The following is a 25,391-nucleotide window of genomic DNA, read 5'->3' on the forward strand; positions in this document are numbered from 1 at the left end:
TATAAACCTTCTACAAAGGCAGCTTTTGTCCATGCAGACTCATCCACCCATATATCCACAGCTTCCTTCTTATTATAGGTAAAGGTAAAGGTTCCCCTGCACATGCATGCTAGTCGTTTCTGACTCTAGGGGCCGGTGCTCATCTCCGTTTCAAAGCCGAAGAGCCGGCGCTTGTCCGAGGATGTCTCCATGGTCATGTGGCCGGCCTGACTAGATGCCAAAGGCGCACAGAACACTGTTACCTTCCCACCGGAGTGGTCCCTATTTTTCTACTTGCATTTTTACGTGCTTTTGAACTGCTAGGTTGGCAGAAGCTGGGACGAGTAACAAGCGCTCACTCTGTTACGTGGCACTTGGGATTCGACCCACCAAACTGCCGACCTGATCGGCAAGCTCAGCGTCCTAACCCACTGAACCACCGCGTCCCTTTCCTTCTTATTATATAAAGGTTCAAATTCATTTTTTCCTCAAAGTCTAAAATAATGTAAATCGAACCGCTAGTCATATATCACATCCTCACCCCCCCCCACCCCCCCCACCCACACACACACACACCCCGTCGCACACAGAAAGAGAGGAAGCCTTGGGTGAAGCCAAAGAGAATGTGAGAAAGTTGCAGCTTTCACTTATCAAGCTCAAAGTTTCTTTCCAAAGGAGCACACTGGACGACACACTTTCGGTTCTCTCTGCCCCCTCCATCCACTGACAGGGTATTTTGCTTGCTCAAAGCCTCTTCTTTTTCCTGCTTTGATTAGAGCACAATACTTTTAATAAAGAAATATAGTGCACAGTTACTCAGATGTCAGTCCCACTGCGTTCAGCAAGACTTACTTTCCAAAGAAGTGCGTTTGGGATAACTGAAAAGTCAGGAAAAAAGAAGAGTTCAAAGTGGATTATCTGCCTTCATATACACATTTGGGTGAATATTAGAGGAGTAAGAAATGACATTGCCGTAGGCATATGCTGCATGCCTGTAGTGTGAGATGCTCATCAGATGCCCTTTTCTAATCATTATATGCCGCTTCATCTGAAGAGTAACTACTAAGGGACTTTAAAAGCTCTCCATAAAAGGCTCACCTGTTCCATTTTTGAAGATGGAGGCCAATTTCTCTTCCTTTCTACTGCTGCCTCCTGTTATTTCCTATGGGCTAAGAAATTCAGAAACTATCTTTTGTAAAATATTCCCTGGATCAAGACTGTAGCTCAGTACATACGGCATACATGGGGAAAGATCACAGGCTCAATCTCTCTGACGCCTCTAAGTAGGATTGGGAAAATCTCCGCAAAAACCTGAGGCACGACTGCCAATCGTTGCAGAGATGACAATAGTGAACCAAATAAGACTATTTGGCTCACACAGCTTCTTTGTCTAAAAGAAGAGCCGTTGTGTCAGCTATAAAGAAAATACTTCCCATTATTTTAGAAAGAGGAAATCAAGCAGGTGGGAAGCCATGGCAAGTGCAAGTCTCACAGCTGACGAGTGAAACTATAGGCATTTCAGAGAGGAGGAAAGGAACACTAAACAAGAAAAAGGGAAAAATAAAAACAAAACAAAACAGTTTCACCGGAAGTCCTTGGTAGGTTCTGACTTACCCTGCCAATACAGGAAGCAGCTCGGATACAAGCAACTGAGGGGGCAGGAGCCTCAAGGTTGCACCCCTTGTTGATTTGGGGTGACCCATAGCCCGGTGAGGAGATTCTGCTTCTCCCTGAGGGTCCTCGCCTGAATCCGACAGCCCTTTTTGCTCTGCAAGGGACTGGGAGCAAAGAAGAACAACAGCCCTTCAGTGCCAGGCAGCAAAAGGACAGAGGAGGATCCACTAAGGGCTTTTCTTCCTAGACTGGGTCAGTAGCGATTCTGTCACTTATCATAAACTGACCGGTGTTATAACAGCAGCTGCTGAGATTCAAGTACATGTACCCCAATGGCCAGCAGCCTCCGTGCAATCCTTTCACCTCTTTTAGCCCCATAAATCTCTGGCTTTATATGAATCAGAAGCAACCCTGATAACGTTTGTCAGATTTTAAGAAGACTCCCTGTTGTTCGCTCACAGACTGAACAAGCTCCACAGGCACCAGCCAGATTGGCAATGACTTCCAGATGTCGCCAGCTAGGTTCCTTGACACTCTCCTACAGAACTGCCTGACTGCCTGGAGATGGATCTACCAAGTTCTCAAGGTCCCTCAAAACAGGATTTTAAACTTAGGGACCAGGTTTTTCAAAAATGAAAACTAGTGCCCAATCAAATAAATGACCAAAAATGAAGTCAAGTCATGTCACTTTGAAAGGTGGTGGTAATTCCTGCAGAGAGAGGGAAGGAAGGAAGGAAGGAAGGAAGATTTCCAAACTATTAACTATGTTAATTCTGCTACTTTTTCCTCAATTCTCACATATATCAACTAAAAGGACTTTGAAAATAAAATTCACACAATTTACCAGCCCGCTCAAAGCATACCACCACTGGGTCATATTACAATGTACCAATCTTTAGGCAAAAGTCAAAGCAACATCCCATCAAACGTATTTGGAAAACAGACAGCAGCTCAAGAGATATAACCACAAAATAAGGAATGACAAAGCAATACAAAGATATCTGCAAATTATTTTTATTTGATTTCCTCTATTTTCTAACCCAGCCTGGGCAAAATGATGGATGGGGTACTAAACAAACTAACCATGAAAAAGAACAGGCTGCGTTACACTTTTCTGTACTTCTATATTTTGTGTAATTGAAGAACTAACCAGCAGAAAAACTTCTGTAGGAGAGACACTGCATGCAACCTTCTCAATGTTGACCCCATACATATAATTATTAACCCAACCGAATTCTATATGCCCCCATTTACAAGAAATCAGCAGTGCACAGTTTGGCAAAATACTGAAAAGGGATTCCTTTATTTTGACAAGTATGCTGCATTATATCACCTTCCCAAACATCAAGATAAAGAGAAATTTCTGATTTCTCTCAGGGCTAATACAGGCAATCAATTTTTTCTTCTTCTACTAAAATGGGACTTCATTTCATTTCCCAAAGAGAAGCAGTATCAGAGTAGGTTTCGCACAACAGTTCAATGAATGCCTGTTCAATATGCTAAAAGTACTTGACGTTATTTAAATCTATGAAATTTTTAGATTCCAAAACTGAAGTATTGAGCTGTCTTTAGCTAGGCTTAGAAATGAAGTTCATTACTGTATAAACTTACAGATAAGCCCATTTACAGATAAGCCAACCCTCACATTTTTAACAAAATAACACAAAATATATGCCACCTGCAGATAGGTCAACCCTTGACATTTTTGTACATTTCTTCAAGATATTCTAAAGGACTTTGTATCAATAAATGTTGTTTTCCAGAACAGATTCTGTTTTAAATTGTCTTATCTGAGGGTGGTGTGTTTTTCATAGTATTTTCGTTAAAAATTTGAGAGTTGGCTTATCCATGGGTATATATGGGTACTTTTTAAAGCATTTGTTTGTTTGTTTGTTTGTTTATTTATTTATTTATTTATTTATTTATTTGTTTGTTTATTTATTATTGGGACTTATGTGCCGCCCTATCTCCCTTAGGACTCAGGGCGACTATCAAAAATAAAATACAACAATACAAAAGTTAAAAAGAATTAAATTAACAGCCCCAATAGAATAAATTAAAATTGGAGTTAAAAATAAAAAAAAACATTTTAAAATCCCTGTCATCAGTCCAGGTCAGCCTGATGGAAGTGTTTTAAGGCCGCGGCGAAAGGACTGGAGATCCAGGGCCATCCGGAGCTCAAGGGGAAGTTGGTTCCATAGCGCTGGCGCTCCCACAGAGAAGGCCCTTCCCCTGGGTACCCCAGAGGAGGCCCTCCCCTGACGGTACCCTGAGGAGGCCCTCCTTGTGTGAGCGTACTGGGCGATGGGAGATTGTTCCCGGCAGCAGACGGTCCTCCAAATATCCCGGGCCTAAGCTATGTAGGGCTTTATAGGTAAGAACCAGCACTTTAAATCTCACCCGGAGGACAACCGGTAACCAATGCAGCTCACACAGGAGGGGTGTAATATGGTAGTATCGGGATGCTCCCATCAGTACCCGCGCAGCCGCATTCTGCACCAGCTGGAGCCTCTGGGTGGTCTTCAAGGGCAGCCCCATGTAGAGAGCATTGCAGTAATCTATACGGGAGGTAATGAGTGCGTGAGTGACCGTACGTAGGGCATCTCGGTCCAGATAGGGGCGCAACTGGCGCACCAGGCGAACCTGGGCAAATGGCCCCCTGGCCACGACTCCCAATATGATCTTCAAAACTGAGTCGTGAATCCAGGAGGACGCCTAAATTGCGTGCCCTATCAACGGGAGGTAACACCTCTCCTCCCATAACCAAAGATGGAATCTCTTGGACTAAACGAGATGCCGGTACGTAAAGCCACTCAGTCTTGGCCGGGTTAAGCCGGAGCCTGTTCTTCCCCATCCAAATCCGTACTGCTTCCAGGCAACGGGACATCACGTCGAGGGCATCACTGGGTTGGTTCGGGGTGGAGATAAAAAGCTGGGTATCATCAGCATATTGATGATACCTCACCCCGAAACCATCATATATACCATATATACGCATAGATAAGCCCACCTAAGGATAAGCCAAACCCAATTTGGGTGGTATATTTTGTAATCTAAAATTATTGGTTTATCAACGAGTATATATGTTACACAGGGAACTAATTGCTACGAAGTCTAGAAAATGAATGACAAATATAGCTCCTCATTGCACAGGTGAAGTAAAATCTTCCCTTTACATCTACCATTGCTCTTATTAGCGCAGCCAGCAATCTCACAGAAACAACTTGAGGAAAAAACAAAAGGATATTAGAATTAACACAACACCAACACAAAAAGCCATATAATGCTAAACCCAGATATCATATTTTCCTGAGCCTGTCAGCTATAATGTTCCCATCAATAGGGTGATAATGCAAAAACATAGAACCTATAAAATATTAGAATCACCACCTAATTAAAAACATTCATTGGTCACATGAGTAACTTTATAACTTGATTTAATAGTCAAATTCAATCAGCATAAAAGTAAGTATTTCTGAAATAAGACACACGCTTATTTCCTGTTAGGTTAGGTACCAACATAGAAGAGCCGTAGTGGCAGTGTTTAGACTGCAGTATTCCAGGCTAACTCTGCCCACAGCCTGGAGTTCAATCCTGATGGGCTTGAGGTTGCCTCAATCTTCTATCCTTCCGAGATCAGTAAAATGAGAATACAGATTGTTGGAGGCGATATGCTGACTTTGTAAGCTGTTCAGAGAGTGCTATAAAGCACTATGGAGCAGTATATAAGTCTAAGTGCTAGTGCTGAGAGGCTTTCCTTCATATCATTTAAGATGGAAGAATGCAATTTCACTCAATGCAATAACTTAAGAGATTTTTTTTACATGAAGTGATGTATTTGATGCATTTGACGTCTTTGAAACTATGCATAAGTACATTTAAAGTAAACGTTGGAAATGTGGAAAGTAGAATAGAATCTATGTGGTGGGCTTGTTAATTGGCCAAAGGTTTTGGTTGTTGAACCACAGGATATTGGTGAAAATAAAAGAAATCCCTTTTCAGATGAAGTCAGAACTGTATTTCTTAGGGTTTATGGAAGAAGGAACTAACTAAAAAACATGGTGTCTTATTGTTGTATGTGGTCACTGGAACAAGATTAATATATCTTAGGGAGCACCTGCTGCCAGCATCAACTTCCCATCGTCCTGTGCGCTCCCACAGGGAGGGCCTCCTCAGGGTCCCGCCGGTCAAGGAGTGCCGGCGGGTGATTCCCAGGGGGAGAGCATTCTCGGTGGGTGCGCCTGCCCTTTGGAATCAGCTGCCAGTGGAACTCTGGATCGCCCCCAACCTTCGTTCGTTTTGCTGGGACCTAAAAACCTGGTTATTTGAGCTGGCCGGCCTGGACTGAGGGGTTTTTAAGACTTTTAAATCAAATTTTATAGTGTTAGGGCTGCTAATTTAATTATTTTAATCTGTATATTGTATTTCTTTTTAATTTGCCCTGTAAACCACCCTGAGTCCTTTGGGGAAAGGGCGGTATATAAATTGAATAAAATAAAATAAATAAAATAAATAAATATGCAAAGAAAAGGAAAAATAAAGAAACTTCAATTGTTAAAGACTGGATAAAAGGTAAAGGTAAAGGTTCCCCCGCACATGCGTGCTAGTCGTTTCCAACTCTAGGGGCCAGTGCTCATCTCCGTTTCAAAGCCTTCCCACTGTAGTGGTCCCTGTTTTTCTACTTGCATTTTTACGTGCTTTCGAACTGCTAGGTTGCCAGAAGCTGGGACAAGTAACAGGCGCTCACTCTGCTACGCGGCACTCGGGATTCAACCCGCCAAACTGCCGACCTTCTGATCGACAAGCTTAGTGTCCTAACCCACTGAGCCACCGCATCCCTCATAAAGACTGGATATTTAAACGCAAATCCAATCTTGGTGCATATGACAAAACTGACCTGTCTGATTAGAGAGAAATATATAGAGGCTTTAAGGGTGAGCTGGTTTATGGATTATATTATAAAAGTAAAGAAAAATAGATTGATGGTAAAGGGTTTCATAGATTAAATGAGAGATAATGGACATTTTAAATAGTGATTATAATGTTATAAATAAATAAGAAATAGTTAATGAATCTATAAGGAAAGAGCTGAAATAGACATATTTAGTTTTGTATTTGTAGGTTTATGTTTCTAGATATGTTTAAGTATTGTGCTTTTTAATGCTTATGTTTAGAATTTTAATAATTTATATAAGAAAAAATCCTTTAATAAGAGACTGATTACCAACTGAATATTTCTGAAAGACAAAAAATGTCAAACATATGACTTGAAAATATGCCTCACAATGTTGACTACTCTTTTAGATAATAGATTGTGGCATCTTCAGAACAAGCAGCAAAAGATTATTCTTCAAAATTTCTGAGAATTATTATTGGGACAGTGTAGAATCTACTCTGCATAAAACTGCCAAATTAAGGAGAAGAGTGTTTCTTATAGGAATTTTTTAAAGAAATCAAATAATCTGATTTAATTGGCAAAAGCAGTTGAGGCAAAACACCCTTATTCAAGAGCAGTTGTACATTTATTAATAGGGATATAAATGTCTCATCTCTCTTATCTTCTGTGATTTTTAACCAGGAGATTTCTCATGGATTCTTCTGTCAGCCATGCACCCAATTTCCCTTCTAATGCTCATATATGGGATGCTGGGGTTAGAGAAACCATATCCGGACTGCAAAAATGTCAGCAGCAAAGAGGTTTTTTAAAAATCCATTGGCTGCTGTCTAGTGGTAGTCTGCTTTATCCAGATCGTACATGATAACCCTAGATGTTGTGTAAGTTCAGGCACTGCATAAGAGGCCTAAGCATATACTACATGAACTAAGTACATATTTTGGAACATGACTCGGTTTTTTCAGTAATGCAAAAGAAAATCCTCAGTAGATCAATCAACATCTTGTTATTCCCACTAGGAACAGGACTTGAAAAACCTTCTTGGTTTATTCCATTTAAGCCTGAAAAAAACAACACCATTCTCTTGTCTCAACCTCTGAGCAAAAATATTTCATTAGCCTTCCTTACCTTCTGTGCTTTATCTTTCTGAAACACAAAGACAGGCGGTGCAATGGCTGGCTTTTCTGTGAAGAGATAAATAAAAGAGATTTTATATTGCCTAATATTGAGACATATCACATGCAGTTCTCACTCTAACAAGTGAATGCTGCTTAGTCAACCACCATCTTTGCCACCACTATTCAGGTGTGGATAAAAAATACTCTTAAAGACAGGTCAGCTGATAAGCAAGATGCTCATCCCATTGTTACCAAACTCTCTTACAGTTTCCTTAGATATATCAGTAACGGCAATAAAGAGTGCCTTAAAATCTTTTCAACCAATACATTTTCTTAAGTGAACTACGCAACGTAAACCAACTGCCCTTCTATATTCACATGTATCCTGCTTAATTTCTTTAATTTTATATATTTTACTTCTGAAGGATTTGGCCTTGAAAAATGTCTTAGGAATAGTTGGAACAAGTGAACAAAGCATTTATTCTTCTTTTTAATTCTAAAGGCTTTGAAGTTGAGTGATTTCAGGATTTAAAAATGTCTTAATGCTTTAGGTAGATGGAAAACATCCAAAATGTGACCACTGATTTATAAATAAGGCTAGTATCCAATGCACTTGTTTTATTGAATCACAAATGTTTGAAGTGCCTCAAAATTATAGTCTGTTGTACCTCCAGATTCTTTTAGCAGTATTACAGAATACAAGAGCAATCAAAACTGTTATGAATCTAATGAAATAAAAAAATAAACCACCCCAGTGATGCCCTCGACGTGATGTCCCGTTGCCTGGAGGCGGTCCGGGTCTGGATGGGGAGGAACAGGCTTCGACTCAACCCTGACAAGACTGAATGGCTGTGCGTACCGGCATCTCGGGACATTCAGGATATCCCACCCCTCTCTATGGGGGGTGAGTTATTACCTCCTGTAGATAGGGCTCGCAACTTGGGAGTCCTCCTAGACTCACAGCTTTCCCTAGACGACCATATAGTAGCTGTGACTAGGGGGGCCTTCGCCCAGGTCCGCCTGGTGCGCCAGTTGCAGCCCTAACTAGACCGGGATGCCTTACGTACGGTCACTCATGCGCTCGTGACCTCTCGCCTTGACTACTGCAACGCTCTCTACATGGGGCTACCCTTGAAGACCACTCGGAGGCTCCAACTGGTACAGAATGCAGCCGCGAGAGTTGTGTTGGGAGTTTCCCGACACTCCCATGTCACACCTTTGTTCCGCGAGCTGCATTGGCTTCCAGTTGTCTTCCGGGTGAGGTTCAAGGTGTTAGTAATGACCTACAAAGCCCTACATGGCATGGGTCCGGAATACCTTGGGGAGCACCTGTGGCCGGCGTCAACTTCCCTCCCCCTAGTACGCTCCCACAGAGAGGGCCTCCTCAGGGTGCCATCGGTCAAAGAATGCCGACTGGTGGCCCCCAGGGGGAGGGCGTTCTCTGTGGGCGCACCGTATTTGTGGAACCATTTTCTGGTCGAGCTCCGGACGGCGCCTGATCTCCGCTCCTTCCGGCGCGATCTTAAAACCCACCTTTTTGAACAAGCCGGCCTGACCTGATGGGATGGGGTTGGGTTTTATAAATTGGCCTTAACTTTTAATCTGTACTAATTTATTACGGGCATCACTGTTTAATTACTTTTTAATAATTTTTAATATTTGTATCTTGTTTTTATTATGTATTGCCCTGTTCACCGCCCTGAGTCCTTCGGGAGAAGGGCGGTATACAAATTAATTAATTAAATAAATAAATAATAAATAAATAAAAGACGTTTCTCCAGAAGTGCCAAATATTTCAGAAGGGGCAATAACTTATTAGCCCAGTTAACAACGGCTCTAAAAAGAGACAAGGTAAATTCATGGAAGAGTAAACTTATTCATGGCAGTTATAATAAAGTACAGTTGTTTATGAAACGTTTAGAGGCACTCTACCTCTGAACATCAATTACTTGGGAGCAGCTATTTTCTTGCTTTACTAGTGGGTTTTGTAGAGGCATCAAATTAACTGTTATGTGAAAGAGATGTGGGACTGATAGGGCAGAGCTTTCCTTAATGTTCTAATAAGCACAATATTCTATGACAAGTAAATGCAAATAATAATGAAAGACTTGGACAAACTAATAATTTATCAATGCTATGACAGCCAATTACAGAACCTCCAATTTCAGATGTAACCTACCTTTAAATATTAAAGCTGAAATCAGAGGAAAGTGATTGTTTCCTAAATGTAATTTGATACTCACTGATTGTCTTTGTATTTTATTTTATATTTTGATTAAAAAAACCTGAAGGAACTAAGGTGCTATGCTAGACAAACTTCTAGGATTGATCTGATAGCACTCTTTTGTGTCTGATTTCTTGAAGCACATTTTATTATGCTTAGAGGTTTATACCACTAATTTGCCAGATAAGGTTTGATTATTCCAAGGTTATACAATATAGTCCTTGACTTACAATCAGTCATTTAATGATCAAAGTTACAGCAGCACTGAAAAAAGTGACGTATGCCTGGTTTCACATGACTGTCACAGCATCCCCAAAGTTATGTGATCAAAATTTGGGTGGTTCTTTATGAGATTTGGACACATATTTATGACAGTTTCATTGTCCCAGGGTCATGTGATCCCCATTTGTAACCTTCCCAGCCAGCCCCCAACAAGCAAAGTCAATGGGGGGAAGCCAGACTCACTTAACAACTGCAGTGATTTAACAACTATGGCAAAAATGTCCTAAAATGAGGCACAACTCACTTCACTGTTTTGCCTAGCAACAGAAATTTTGGGACTCAATTCTGGTTTTAAGCTGAGGATTACCTGAATTATATAGATATGGTACCCACTGGTGGGTAAAAGGCAGTGGTGGGATTCAGATACGTGGACAACTGGTTCTCTGTGTGGATGCCACTTCCAGAAGTCCATTCTGGGCCTGGGCAACAAAAAATTAGCTAGCGTTTCTGCCGAAGTGGTGCGAACTGGCTGAATCCCGCCACTGGTAAAAGGCACATAGGGAAAAGAAGCTAATTATATAAATTGCTGCTGTTGAATGTGCTGCACGGTTTAATAAAAAATAAATAAAATGTGATATTATCAGTACCTACAGATTCTTTAATTTAAATCTGGAACACGATCTTCCTGATTGGGCTACTTCTGTTTTCTCTACTATTATGGCACTTCTATTTTATTACTATTTTACACAGCCTTAGCCATTCTAACCTATTACTTCATCTTCTAGGAGTTCATGAGAATGGCTGCCTCCATCATAAATTCTGATTCTGATTGGTCTAGGTCTATATCTATCTCCTTGTCCAACAAGCAAAATAATAAGCAATTTGCATAAATTCCAAGGCATTCTTCTACGTTTCATGATAAACTGTGGTGATAGGCACTTACTCCTATACATCTCAGAGAGTTATCTTTGAGCTTGTCCTAGAAATTAGTGGAGAAAGATAGAACTAGTGGTAGCCTGGAAACAACCGTTCACTCACATGAAATGTGAGAAGTGTATTCCATATAAATTTTGAGGCTCTCTCACTGTAATGACTTTATAGATTTTAGGGAATATATTCCATTTTTATCATGGGCTGTTCTATCAATACAAATGCAGGGCTAGTTAATCCTTGGGATATCTTTATAATTCACTAATTCCCGTTGATTTTCAGATGTAGCTACTATGGGCAAGTTACTGAACATAAGGGGCTATTTTACCTCAGCTAAGCACTCAATGAATGAAGTGCTTTTACCATTGTTCATTTCTAGCAGTCAGTAATGTTTTCTACCAATCTATCTACATATATCCAGATAAATTACCATATTCAAACTATTAGAAGTAGCCTTAAAAATTCAGCTCTGGGTTGACAGGGAAAGTCAGAATTAAGTCCCCTCTCAATAGGTCCTTCTCAACTGACACACTCTGGTCCTTCAGCCCTTAGTGATGGATTGCCTGAAATCTCCTTGGCTGATATGACTTCTGTAGACTCTCACATCTGACGTTTCTTAGAGAAACTTAAGACATATCAGTACAAATTAAACAGAGTGGACAGAACTGGAAACTTTACAAGCTGACTGTTCAACCCAAGTTCGGAAGCAATTCTTTCACATAAACACGATAGATTAGTTAATTCTGCCAGGCAGATGCACTCCCTTCTACCATGTCTCCATGCGCATTCAAAACAATTTTTATGTCAATAATATAAAGAAAGGAGGAAAAGCCAGCAGAGTTGAACTCTGGGTGATGCGAATCTCCCCATTCTTAGCACAGCACTCTACAAACGCTCAGAGGTACTTTTGCCCTAGAGAAAGAGCATGAAGGATGGAGAGGGGAGCAGCTCGAGACTGCACTTTTGACAAAGCCCTCTGCCTATGCTCAGAGACATCCTCATCTTCGCCACCTAGGAGACCGGGAGGCCGCTCCCTTTGTCCGGCCTGGCCGTAGCCCGCACGCCAGTTCTGGTGAACTGGGCAGTCACCAGACGGCCACTGAAGATATGGGATGCACCCGGCCAAATGCATCATGTTTCCTCTCACTCAACTTAGCCGCTTCTTTTCCATTACTGTTTACCACCGCAATCCCCACCCGGTCCTGGCCACCTACCTTCGTTGGCCAGGTCCGCCATTTTACTTCCTTAATCACTCCCACAATACACTGCGCCAGCGATGGGCAAAGCCGCTCTGCCCGGTCTATGCGCGCTCGCGTAGGAGCAACTGGGTACGCCAAAAGGCATGCGCAAAACGAGGGGCCAGGAGACTGCTTGTAAAAAACAAAAAGGGAGGAGGATAAAAAGGAGGAGCCACAATAAGACCCGTTGCGCATGTGCAACTACTAAACGTTAAAATCTTATTCAAAAGGCTCCACCCACGGACGGTCTGCGGGCTCAGCAGAGGACTTTCTTACAGGGACGTATTCGGGCGAAGGACGAGATGTAGCGGGGCGGCTCATACCCAGGTACGCATGCGCACTGCCTGCTTCCACCCCAGGCACAGCATCCCATAAAACTCGAACAGCCGGTGTGAAGAGGCGGACGCATGCGTATGGGAGAACGTTCCGTCACAGAAGAGGCCGCGCCAATGGGCAAAAGGCGGCAACTGTTGTATCGCTCTTTATTTTAAATACAGCACATGGTCAGGTCATGCCAACTGCTGCATAGCTAATCAGCGAATTGTTTAATTCTCTATTAACAATGATATACATCTATATTACTATGTTATTTCATTTATATATGCAGATATAATTATATCTACAAATATATGCATGTTTATATTTCTATGATAATTTATATATTTTATTACTAATTGAGCAAAGGAATCGTAACATACGTTTTCATTAACAATATTTTATCCCTGGTGTAACAAAGTTTAATAATATATTAGGCTAAATAATAATTTGTAATCCACCCTCAAGGTAAAAAATAAAAGGAAGCAGTCCTTCGGGAAAGGGCGGTATATAAATCCAATAAAAATAAATATGTTTAAAATATATACCTTATATAAATAGTACAATTAAGCAGTTAACAGCAACAATGAAATCTGAGCTAATGTAAGATATATTTTTGCTTCTGACTTTAGTATGATCATGTGATAATGGCATTATTTATTGAAGTGACAAATATCAGAACAACATAATAGATACTATCATTTTCATTCTAGTAACCACTTATTTATTAATTTATTATATTTTTCTCATTTTCAATTCAGGAACTCAAGATGATCTGTTTATACATTACTTTATTTCCCCCCACAACTGCAACTTGTGAAGTTTGGTCAAGAAAGGAATTGGTCTTAAGTTACTCAGTGAGCTCCCATATCTGAAACTGGATTGGGTTTTTCCTTTTCCAGTCCAATACCTTAATCGCTGTAGCACACTATAATATTTTTATTATTTAAGTTGTAATTTTTATGCTTTCATTATACTGTAATGTACTCACATGCAGCACGAGAGAGAGAAAATAATTTCTGCCTTGCCTCTCTGTCAGAGAATGACAATCCTACAGAAGAATGAAACAGATGGCATTTTGTTCTGGGCCTTATAATCTCAAAATCATTACTAAAATTCACTGTTGTTGTGACCATAATGTCAAAACTGGAAACAAGACAGCAGTTTACTTTGAGAAAGGATTTTTCATAGATCGGTATTCAAAGTATTAAGACATGATGACAATTAACAAGAATTCACTAGGAACATAGGAAGACGCTACTGTCCAATTACCTCCTGTCAAACTGATAGCAGCCTTCCAAAGCTGCAGACAGATTTTTGCTATCTGTAGCAGTGGACAGACTGCAAAAAGCAGCCTACTCACTGTGTCCCAGAATATCCACGTTATCCTCTCCTTCAACATAACCCTACTTATCCTGTTCCTGGCTATCTGAGCTGGGGCATTTGCCCACATGTGCTCCCTCTATGACGGCAATGATGACCTTTGCCTTCACAAAGGAATGGAGTCATGAAGGAAGGGGAGGTGGGATTGATGACATCATGCCTTCTTCTGGGTCAGTGCACCCTTTCACAGCCTTGGTGTTTTAACAAAGCATAGAGAATCTTTTCTTCTCTCTTCTTCCCAGAGGACACAAGACATGAAGGAACCTTATCACATCAGCCTAGTCAGTTTGTTCTCATCACAATGAGCTAAAGCAGGCTTCTCAAACTGGGGGTTTCCACATGTAACCTTCCAGAATGCCATGTCAGGTTTTTTTCCTGTGTATTCTAAATTACAGGTCCAATAGATCTGGTGGGAACCAGGTCTAAAATAGAGTAATTTATGTACAATAATGTTTTTTTTGTACAATAAAGTTTCTCTGTTGACTCTGCTGGCACTAGGTCTGTATTACCTATACCCCTGACATGCATCAACTATATAATTGGTTTTGTTTGTCATTTTTGTATTTTGTTAGCTGTATTATATAAGCTGACTAGACTTATAGGTAGTCCTCAACTTACAACCATTAATTTAGTGACCCTTCAGAGTTACAACGGCACTGAAAAAGTGACTTATGACCATTTTTCACACTTAACCATTGCAGCATTCCCATGATCACATGATCAAAATTTAGGCCTTGACAACAGGTATGCATTTATGATGGTTGCAGTATCCTGGAGTCGTGATCTCCTTTTGCAACCTTCTGACGAGCAAAATAATGGGGAAGCCCGATTCACTTAGCAATCATGTTACTAATTTTAACAACTGCAGTGATTCACTTAATAACTATGACAAGAAAGGTTGTAAAATGGGGGTAAAGCTCACTTAACTGTCTCACTGAGCAACAGAAATTTTGGGTTCCATTGTGGTTGTAAGTTGAGGACTACCTGTTTTGTTGAATAACTTAATAACTTGCTTGGTGTAGTGGATAAAGGTGCTTGATCTGAAGCTTGGAGGCTAGGAGTTCTAGTTCTCCCTTGGGCATGGAAGCTGCTTTGGGTCACTTTGGGCTATGTTTTCTCTTTGACTGGGAAGCTGAAAAAAATCTTATCAGCCTGCAGTGTACAAACATAGTAGATTACCTTCATAACTTTCAACAAAGAGGGCTTCATTCTGCAATGGATTGATTCAGGCTAATAATAATATATAATTGTAAAACAACCATATATTGTTCTGATTTTTTCAAAGAGACCTATAATGCTGGATGATACTCTGCTTTCTCATATTATTTATATAATAAATTTTATTTGGAGTAACCCATTTATGTTTGCCATAACTTTGGTTATAGGTTGCAGCAAATGTAATCTAAAAAAAAAATATTGGGTTGAGGCCACTTGGGGAAACAAAGATATGACTCCAGATCAGACCTCTGTAGGAGGGATGATATATTAATATATTGTTTTCTACATGCATTTATGAAATGAAATGTTTGAGGAAGCTGCTGGAGTGACCACAAGAGATAAAATCAGAAATGAGATCATAAGAGAAAGACCCGGCATAGAACCTATCTTAAATTACATACAAAAACAGCAAATAAAATGGTGCTCACCTGGAGAGGCTGTCATGAGATTCCATACTGTACAAGGCATATACAAAAAAAAAGTTCAAAGAACAAAAGGCAAAATGGAGACACAACATGCTACAACAAAATCAATTAACAATGGTTGATACTGCCAGAAGAATAAGAACCAGAGCTTTGTATCTCCTTAAACACCCAAAGAGGAAGGAGGAGGAGGAGGACAAGATCTACTAAAGTGTCCATGAAAGAGACCTAAAACAAGATGGATTGATGACATCAGCATTGCGGGCCCAATTGGCAAAAGTAAGCTCAGGACCGTATAGATTGGAAACATGCAGAAGAGGCCTTCATCCTGCAGTGGATAGACAATGACTAAAATGATGATATATTAATTGGAATAACCTTCCCCAAGCTGGTGGAGCCTTGGTGGAGCAGTGGGCTAATGCCTCCTTAAGTAACACCAGCTGCCTGCAATTAGTGCAGGTTCGCATCCCACCAGGCTCAAGGTTGACTCAGCCTTCCATCCTTCCGAGGTAGGTAAAATGAGGACCCAGATTGTTGGGGGCAATAAGCTGACTTTGTAATAATGCCGCTTGGGGGTGTGTGTGAAAGCCCTAATAAGCAGGCATATACATAGAATGAAGGCTTGTAAGCCGCCCTGAGTCTTCGGAGAAGGGCGGGATATAAATGGAATTAAAATAAAAAAAATTAAAAAAACTGTTCACTAGTTCACTATTAATAATACTGTGGGAAGTCACCCCCCAGAGAAGGCAATATTAAAAAGGCAGAATATTATATTTTCTCAATGGATCTTAAAAAGGCACGTGCGCGTGCGCACACACACACACACACACACACAGTGTATGAGTGTCTGGTGGTGTGTAGAGCCAAAACACTTTTCTATATACTTGAATAACGATTGAGCTATGGAGATTCTCAATAGCTGTATTATTTTCCTTTTCAATCCCTCTTCCTTTGCCTTCCTTCTTTGTGGTTTTGAAAATGTTAGGTATAATACGTATAAGTGATTATCTATTCTGGAAATATACATGTTTATCAACCTCAGCAACTTTAAACTGTATGGAGTAAATACTAGCATGCTGGCCGAAGCGCGGAAGTCCACACACCTAAAAGTTGCTCAGACTGGGAAACGCTCTAGCCCAGGGGTAGGCAACCTCGGCTCTTTTATGACTCATGGACTTCAACTCCCAGAATTCCTGAGCCAGCTACGCTGGCTCAGGAATTCTGGGAATTGAAGTCCATGAGTCATAAAAGAGCCGAGGTTGCCTACCCCTGCTCTAGCCACTCTCTATAACTTTGGGAGAAAGCATCCTAGGTTTCCACGGTAACCCCGAATCGGCTCGGGAAGTGATACTAACTACTTCCGGAGGACACCTCACAACTTCTGCAATGAAACTGGCGGGCTTTCGGCTGAGGTTCCTGCGCGCCGCTGTTAAAGTGGTCCACGATCTCCCGAGCCGCTGGAGCACCGACTCCTTTTTTCCTTCGCCCAAGAGATGCCCCTGCGAGCCGCTGGCCGAGAGCCAAGCAAGTCGGCTTGGGAACCCGGAGGGGATGGCCCCTGCAGGGAGGGAGGGAAGCGAGAGGCGGCTGCGGTTAGTTGTCGCTCGCGCTGCTGCTTCCGCCGCTGCCGCCACCTTTTTTTCTCCATCCAGGAGCGAAGTTTGGGCCCCGCCGCGAAACTGATGAACTCCTCTAACCGCGGTTGAAAGCAGGTGGGGGAATGCGAGGGCGGACATAAGGAAAGGGAGAGTCTCCGTGGCGCCACGAAGGAACTCGAAGTAGATGGGGGCAGCCTGAAGAGGAAGACCGGATCTGCTAGAACGGGACTCGCACTGCATTTGAGGAAAAAACAGGTGGAATAGCCCAAAAAAGGGAGGAACCCCAACAGCCTACCGACAGAAAGTAGATCGGTCAGAACAGACCTTAAGGTAAGATAGCAATGCCTACCCCACCTCACCCCACCCCACCCCACAGCAATCGCATGACTCTCTGCCACTCAAGAATGACCTAAGAAAACTGCATCAGAAGCCAGAGCTACACAGGTAGTCCTCAACTTACAACAGTGCATTTAGTGGCCGTTCAAAGTTACAGCAGCACAGAAAATTGTGACTTATTTTTATTTTATTTTTTTTAATTTTAATTCCATTTATATCCCGCCCTTCTCCGAAGACTCAGGGCGGCTTACAAGCTTAGCAGTAGCCTTCATTCTATGTATATGCCTGCTTATTAGGGCTTTCACACACACACCCCAAGCGGCATTATTACAAAGTCAACTTATTGCCCCCAACAATCTGGGTCCTCATTTTACCTACCTCGGAAGGATGGAAGGCTGAGTCAACCTTGAGCCTGGTGGGATGCGAACCTGCACTAATTGCAGGCAGCTGGTGTTACTTAAGGAGGCATTAGCCCTCTGCTCCACCAAGGCTCTATGGCTGTTTTTCACAGTTAACGACCTTTGCAGCGTTCCCCACGATCATGTGATCAAAATTCAGATGCTTGGCAACTGGTTTATGTTTATGACCATTGCTGTGTCCCAAGGGCATGTGATCCCCTTTTGCGATGTTCTGACAAGTAAAGTCAATGGGGAAGCCAGATTCACTTAACAGCCGGGTTACTAATTTATCAGTGGCAATGATTCACTTAACAGCTGTGGCAAGAAAAATCATAAAATGGTGCAAAAACTCACTTCACATATATCTCACTTGACGATAGAAACTTTTGGCTCAGTTGTGATCGTAAGTCGAGGACTACCTGCACTGAATTGCAGCATGGGTTCTTTTGAAGGTGGTAGCAGGTGGAGTGTCCCAAAAACAGCATCAGTCCAGCCTGAGGAGAAAAAGGTGAGAGCAGCTGTAGAGGACAGGATAATTTCACTAGAAATCAGAATGGTTTGAGCAACTCAAGTCAAAAAGATGAGTGGGAGCTAGGGACTTCAGTACTCAAAGCCAATTAGATTTAGTACAGATCCATGATGGAGATATGAGCGAGTATAGAGCAGAAGCAAAATGATCAGAACCTGATCAGACATGAAGGAGAGCAATTCAGTAGCAGAATTCTGATGAAGACCCACAAAACAAATAATCCAGCATTTCTTGAGACAATGATTTGAGGTGTGAGATATGGGTTCATTTAAAAATGAAAGAACTGGAAGACATATGGGCATTGGCTCCATTACAGAAGTGAGTTTATTTATTTTATTTTATTTTAATTCCATTTATATCCCGCCCTTCTCCGAAGACTCAGGGCGGCTTACAAGCTTAGCAGTAGCCTTCATTCTATGTATATGCCTGCTTATTAGGGCTTTCACACACACCCCAAGCGGCATTATTACAAAGTCAGCTTAATTGCCCCCAACAATCTGGGTCCTCATTTTACCTACCTCGGGAGGATGGAAGGCTGAGTCAACCTTGAGCCTGGTGGGATGCGAACCTGCACTAATTGCAGGCAGCTGGTGTTACTTAAGGAGGCATTAGCCCACTGCTCCACCAAGGCTCATAGCAGTTCAAATAGCACTGAAGCTATACTGAATATATGGATATCCCATGAACAGGTGACATATCAGTGAATGCCGCATTGTAAGATCTTGAAGAATAAGAAGAGACAGCAGCATCTGCTGTTAACTTTGCTTCTGCTGCTCTGAATGATAAAAAATCCAAGACTGTTGAGACAAATACTGGCATTGTTAGCTAAACGTAGAATAACTTCCGGAGTTCATGTTAGTGACATATTCATTATGTAGGCTTCAGGGTGGAGTTGGTAAAACAGCCATGTAAAAGGAAGAAACATTGGGCCCATGGAGATGCCAGAATGGCAGCATGAATTGGAGGATAATTTTGCTGCATCATTTGCAGATGTTAGGTTCCAGAAGTTCGTTACTTAAGTCTATAGTATTCAGCCTGATTGGTCAAAGTACCAATGAACTGGTACTTGAAAGAGATCATGAAGAGATTCTTGCAGTTGATAGAAACCAAAATGAAACTGTTTTCCTGAAAGCCCTACCCTTTTCCCCTACAAGCTGATATGGAGAAAAGTCTCTTGAGGTCTGGTTTTTGTCTACAAGGTATTGATGCTCAGTCCCAAGGGCAAAACACAGTTAAGGCCTTTTCTAGTGCCAAAGGCTTGTTTCTATAGAATCTTGAGCTATGACAAGCATCCCCAAATTTGTCTGTTTTAACTGTTCAAGTGTACTCCTATCGAGTTGCATTTTGAGAACAATATACTTTAAAAGGGGTAGTAATGGAGAACTGTTTTGCATTATAATATGAATTTGCTATCCCTAGCACCACCATCATCACCACTTTAAAGAAAGAGGAAACATTCTACTCTAGAAAACTAGGGTGAATGAAGTTTCAACACCTGTTTTTCATTTCTAATAAGAGTATTGACAGAATTTGCCTGTCTCAAACAAAAACATATTCCTCAGAATGCTGATTGTCACAACAAACAGGATGCCTTAATCGTGATATCTGTATGGTTAGCATCTGCTTGCAACTTTTGATAACTTTGCGGATATGAGAGCTAGGAACTCCAATTCTCTTTGTTATAATAATTGAAGATTCTGCACACTTCACGGAAACAGAATTTCATATAGCTCTTCTTCAGTGAAAAGTATATGTTCCTTTAAAGCTTTAGATAACAGTCTTAAGGCCTAATGGACTAAATGTTATTTGATTTAAAGCTGGGGATTTGTAATTAAATTTTATTCCATTAGCTTTTGTAAACATTAGGGCATTTTTCCTGTTACTTTAGTTTAGCCAGTTATATACAGGTCAGGACCTCTCTGTTTTGGGGGGGAGAGAGAACAGCTATGTTTTCCTGTTTTGGTAGAGGCAGAGATTGTGTGCCTTCTTCTTAATACTGGTAAATTCAGATGCCATTGACAAAATCACCCTTTAATAAAAACAAGCCAGTTTGATGTAGCAGTTGAGGCCTTAGGCTAGAAACCAGGAGACTATTCTTGTTTTGCCTTAGGCACAAAGCCAACTCGGTGACCTTGGGTAGTCATTCTCACTCGGCTCTAGGAAGAAGGAACTGGCAACCACTTCTGAAGGTGTTAAGAAACATCTTGGAACTTGTCTAGAGCTTGTCTAGAGGCAATCTAGGAGTCAAAAGTTTACTAAAAACAATATGCCACTGACTTGCAAGAAACTCATAATCACTTTCTACTGGGAATAGTTGAACTTCTACAGTTTCTTTTTGCAGCTTACAGGAAAGAAAGAAAAATGAAATTGTGGGTTGAAATGGAGAAGTAACTGAGAGAAACGTCTTTTGATTAGGAGTACCGTCATATTTACTTTTTCCTCCCCTCTCTCCTTTTCCTCTGACTCAAATCTGCCAGAATGGAGCCTTCATAGAATCATTTAAATTGTTTTGTAATTTTGTATTTATTGTTTAATGCTCTTTTAAACTTTTTACTCTATGTTTTTAAATTTTTATTGTTGTGAGCCGCCCTAAGTCCTCAGGGAGAAGGGCGGCATATAAATTTAATAAAATGAAATGAAATGAAATTTTAATGAATAATGATTTGATTTATGACATCTTTGGGTATAATCTCTTCCTCCTATTAATTGCTTTTTTATATGTTCAGAGGAGTGGGTAGGATTTTCAGTTTAAGATGCCGGGTGCAGTTTTGTTCTGGAAAGTCAGTTTGGTCCACTGGTTAAGGCACCTAGCCAGAAACCAGGAGACTATGAGTTCTAGTCCCACTTTAGATATGAAAATCTCCTGTATGATTTGGGGTCAGTTGTGCTCTCTCAGCCTACAAGGTTAGGCTTGGATGACAAGGTGGTCGGTTAATTCCTGTTGCAACCAATGATCAGCCTTGGTTGATCTCCCAAAAAGCAGATTCTTGAAAATAAATAAATAAAATAAAATTAAAATAAAATAAAATAAAAGTGAGGAAATAAAAATGCAGTTTTGTTCCTAAATAATATTTGGTGACTCAAAGCAGGATGCTTGCAAGGGATCAACATCTTGGTAATATATATATGGAACTAAGCTGATTCCAATTGTTAATACACTTGTGTGAGAGATTCAGTAAGTGGAAACACATTTTTCTCCACTTGTCACTCTTTTGTGTTCCTTTGCTAATTTTCTGCAACGGAATAAATCTTGGTTTGATTTTAAAAGCCGAGTCTGGATGAATCCTTGACTGGTCAGTGGTTGAAGTCACATTAATACTCACCTTTGGCTCTGTTTCAGGTGTTTTAGGGACTTCTATCTCAGTGATCAGAGGCTTCTTTTAGGCTTTTTAAATATGTCCTGGCTGGGAGAGAATAGCGTCCTGAAGGCCACTTGCAAGTTCATTCGTTCATCCACTTAGCAAAGACAAGTGGGGGATCAGAGAGGAAACCTCACGTATTTATTTATTTATTTATTTTATTTTTATTACATTTATATCCCACCCTTCTCCGAAGACTCAGGGCGGCTTACAAACTTAGCAGTAGCCTTCATTCTATGTATAAGCCTGCTTGTTAGGGCTTTCACACACCCCAGGCAAGATGACATAACAAATGTAATAAAATTGTCATTGGGTTAGTGAATTTTCAGGTGTTCAATCAGTAGTTTGCTTTTACTGCAGTACTGAATTTTGACCTACCGCATTTCAAAGCTGCCTCTGCCCAAGTTATTATTTTGTTCACAAAATAAAAGGGTGAGATTTTTTTTTAGCAATTTCATCTAGTCACAATGCACTTCAGCACTTTATAGTTTTAATTATGTTTGCAATTTATGTTCAGCAGTTGAGATATCAGAGAGAAATGAACTTTTCTGTCTTTTAAAAAGGTGAACGTCACTGAAGTCGAGTTCAGCTCCTGTTATTACATGTAGATATCTGTATAGTTTTGGACAACAATATTAAATGCTTTTTTTCAACTTTCCAGTCTATTCTGTAGCTTGGGGATTTCCTAGTGGCCAGCGATCAGCCAAAGCCAGCAAGGTGCTTCTAATTGTTTTGACATTTTATTAAATTGTATCAAGTAATTGGGAGAGGAAGTTTAATTTACACAATGACGAGTTCTAGTATCGCAGTATCCAAAACCTCAGAGGATCTTCTATCTTACTTTCTAAGACTGGTTGTAGATTTCATGGAAGGTCAGGCCATTTTCTTAAAGGAAATACAGATACATGCTCATCCTGGCTTATATAAATTGCAGTGAATTCAATGTGCATTCCTGGGTCTGTCTGCTTAGGTTGTGGGGCTCATTATTTGAGAGGTTGCTAACCCTCAGACAAATGGCCGCCCAGTCTCTTCTTATTTGGGAGTAAACTACTTTTTACTACTTTTGGGAGTAAATACTTATTTACTTATTTGGAAGTAGTTTCCTTTTTTACCACTATTGTAACGGACTCCCTTAAAGAGTGCTGCAGGGGCTCATATTTATTCTTATTTATTGCATTTGTATACTGCTGTGATAAAGGAATTCTTTGAAAAGTACAGAAGGCTCTCCAAACCGGAGACACGGTTGTCCAAAGTGCAGGAAAGAGTGTGGTGAGCTAGAACGTTGGACTGCAAAAATCTGACTTCAGGATTCCCACTTTATTTCATGCAGTTTATTGGGTGAGAGTCACCTACCATTAAACCCAATTTACCTCTTAGGATGGCTGCTGTAGGTGTAAAATAAAGGCAGAAACTACACATGCCATCTTGAGAAAAGACATGCAATAAATCAGGGCTTTTCAACCAGTGGTACGGGTACCACCTGTGGTACATTGGCACCTGGCAGTTGGTACGTGACCATCCTAGAAAAGTAGCGGGGGAGGGGAATGAGCTGAACCGCTGGCAGCACCGCACAAGCCTGAGCGAGAGATAGCTGGAGCTGCAGGGATGTCAGGGCTCAGTGAAAGCGCCAGGATCAGCGCTCCTTCTGGGCTGTCAGGGCTCAGCGGAAGCGTCAGGATCAACAACTGATTCATATTTATGATGGTCACAGTGTCCCAGGGTCACGAGAAATGACCAAAACCTGCTGCAACCACCCAGCAGAGGGGGGTTGAAATAAAAACCAAACACTCCCCCACCCCACCGCCAATCCTCAACAGAAATGCTCACAACAATGAAAACCTCGGACAGGAGGAAGAGCGCCGCCGGGCAGCAGGCAGGTGTCTTGGTCGGCACTTTTTTCAGTGCCATTGCAACTTCAAACAGTCACTAAGCAAACTGTTGTAACTTGAGGACTGCCTGTACTTCACTTTCCTTTTTTTTTTTTTGGTTATCAGGTTTTTGACACCTTGCTAGGTGACTGGTGGTACTCAGATGTTGCCATATCCTAAAAGTGGTACAATGGGTGAAAAGGTTGAAAAGCCCTGCAATAAATAACCCCTACATATGCTAAAAAGCATAGTGACTTATTTCTAACTCAGTTATCTTGAAGGAAAACAAAAGGACCCGAGGCATGACCTGAGGTTGGCATCGCTAGTGGAAGAGTCTTATTTTCATCTTCAGGAGTCCCTGTTATAACCCAATTTGTTTTCTGTGGGGGCACAGAACTTTTTATTTGTGGGCTTGCAGACCAGTCGCCATCCAACAGCGAATCCAGTTTATCAAACTCAGAAAGAAATAGCTGGGGCTGTGCCATAACAATCCCTTCCAAGAAAAAGCTTTTGACAGCCGCTGCAAACCATGACTGGGTTCGCACACAGTGTTCAAGCCACCGTGTTCAGGCTTGCTTGGTCAGGCTTGCGAACTGGGCCATTGTGAAGAAAAAGTCGTAGTTTACAATCTAGTGTGTTAGGTAAACCTAGCTGCGGTTTATTTGATGTGTTGTGAACCAAACCAAATGTAGCTTTTATCCGGCAGGCCTCAGAGAAGCAAACGTGCCAGAAGAGCAATCTGCATGTGCTGAGGAAGTTTCCTTTCACCTGCGTCCTTGATCTTTGGGGGAAATTTACTATCATCCAAAGGCGGTGTAAAAAATGAATGGGCTAATGCCAAAGGGGAGTGTTGTGACTCAGGGCCAGCCTGTGGGCCCGACAGCCGGGTCCGATGTATCGGAGGACTCAGATGTGGGGGAGGAGGGAAACGAACCGGCTGATGATGGTTTGGAGACTTTGCAGAGTCCTCAGCCGGGAACCTCTTCTCAGCTGTGTGAGCCCGAGAGTGCGGAGGATGATGACCCACAGCTGGCCTTGTTCAAGGACGCCCGACGCAGGAGGCAGACGAGCAGGGACAAACAAAGGAAGGCTATGGGACTCCTCGGGAGGAGGCACAGGGAGACCACGCCCTGAGCTCTCTATAAAAGAAGTGTTTGGGGAGGGGCTAGTTGCTGAAAGCAACTTTTTCTTTGAGAAGTCAAGCTCTTGTATTTTTGTAACAGTGTAATTAAAACTTGGCAGAAGCCTTTTGATCTTGGACGCTTTCCAGACTCTTCCTTTGATTAGGGGTGCGAGAAGAGGGCTGGTTTAGAACAGTTTGCTTTCAGCCACCCACCCCTTAATACTACGATGGAGCAGCTTCTTGCCGAGAATGTCCAGCTCAACCAGCAACTCACCTTGCTGGCCACTCAGGTGGCACAACTGCAGGCTCAGGTACATGCTGCCCCCCCACCCAGGAGGAAATGTCAGATAGCTATGCCGGATAAATTCGCTGGTAATCCAGAACTGTTTCCTGCCTTCCTGGGACAATGCCAGCTTTATATCAGCGTGAAAGCAGCTGATTTCCCCACTGACCGAGATAAGGTGGGATTCGTGTTGAGCCTTCTGTCGGGAGATGCAGCTCGTTGGGGCACGCCTCTGTTGGCACAGCCTAGCCCTTTGTTGGATAACTTTGGGGGGTTTTGTGACCATATGCGCCTCATGTACGAGGACCCGATTAAGGCACAGACGGCCACCCGACGCCTG

At 41.7% G+C, this 25,391-nt stretch overlaps 2 protein-coding genes across 5 annotated transcripts in view; one reads left to right on the forward strand and one right to left on the reverse strand.

Moving 5' to 3' along the window:
- The window catches only part of RANBP3 (RAN binding protein 3), a 39,472-nt gene extending 27,231 nt beyond the window's left edge, over positions 1-12,241 (reverse strand). For 3 of the 4 annotated variants that reach the window (XM_083373789.1, XM_083373788.1, XM_083373786.1), the window contains exons 1-2: positions 12,196-12,241; positions 7,616-7,671 (exon numbers count right to left, since the gene is read on the reverse strand). In XM_083373789.1, the coding sequence (XP_083229915.1) occupies positions 7,616-7,671; positions 12,196-12,217 (78 nt within the window). In that variant the 5' untranslated portion in view covers positions 12,218-12,241. Of the gene's footprint in view, positions 1-7,615; positions 7,672-10,994; positions 11,033-12,195 lie in introns of those variants that run through there. The other variant, XM_083373787.1, reaches the window with a different exon arrangement.
- A 4,687-nt stretch (positions 12,242-16,928) lies between these two features.
- The window catches only part of ZNF414 (zinc finger protein 414), a 35,357-nt gene continuing 26,894 nt past the window's right edge, over positions 16,929-25,391 (forward strand). The window contains exon 1 of the mRNA XM_083373828.1: positions 16,929-17,485. The gene's annotated coding sequence lies outside the window, so the exon portion shown is untranslated. The remainder of the gene's footprint in view (positions 17,486-25,391) is intronic.

This window comes from Vipera ursinii (assembly GCF_947247035.1).
Source record: "Vipera ursinii genome assembly, chromosome: 1".
In the NCBI taxonomy this organism is placed as follows: Eukaryota; Metazoa; Chordata; class Lepidosauria; order Squamata; family Viperidae; genus Vipera; species Vipera ursinii.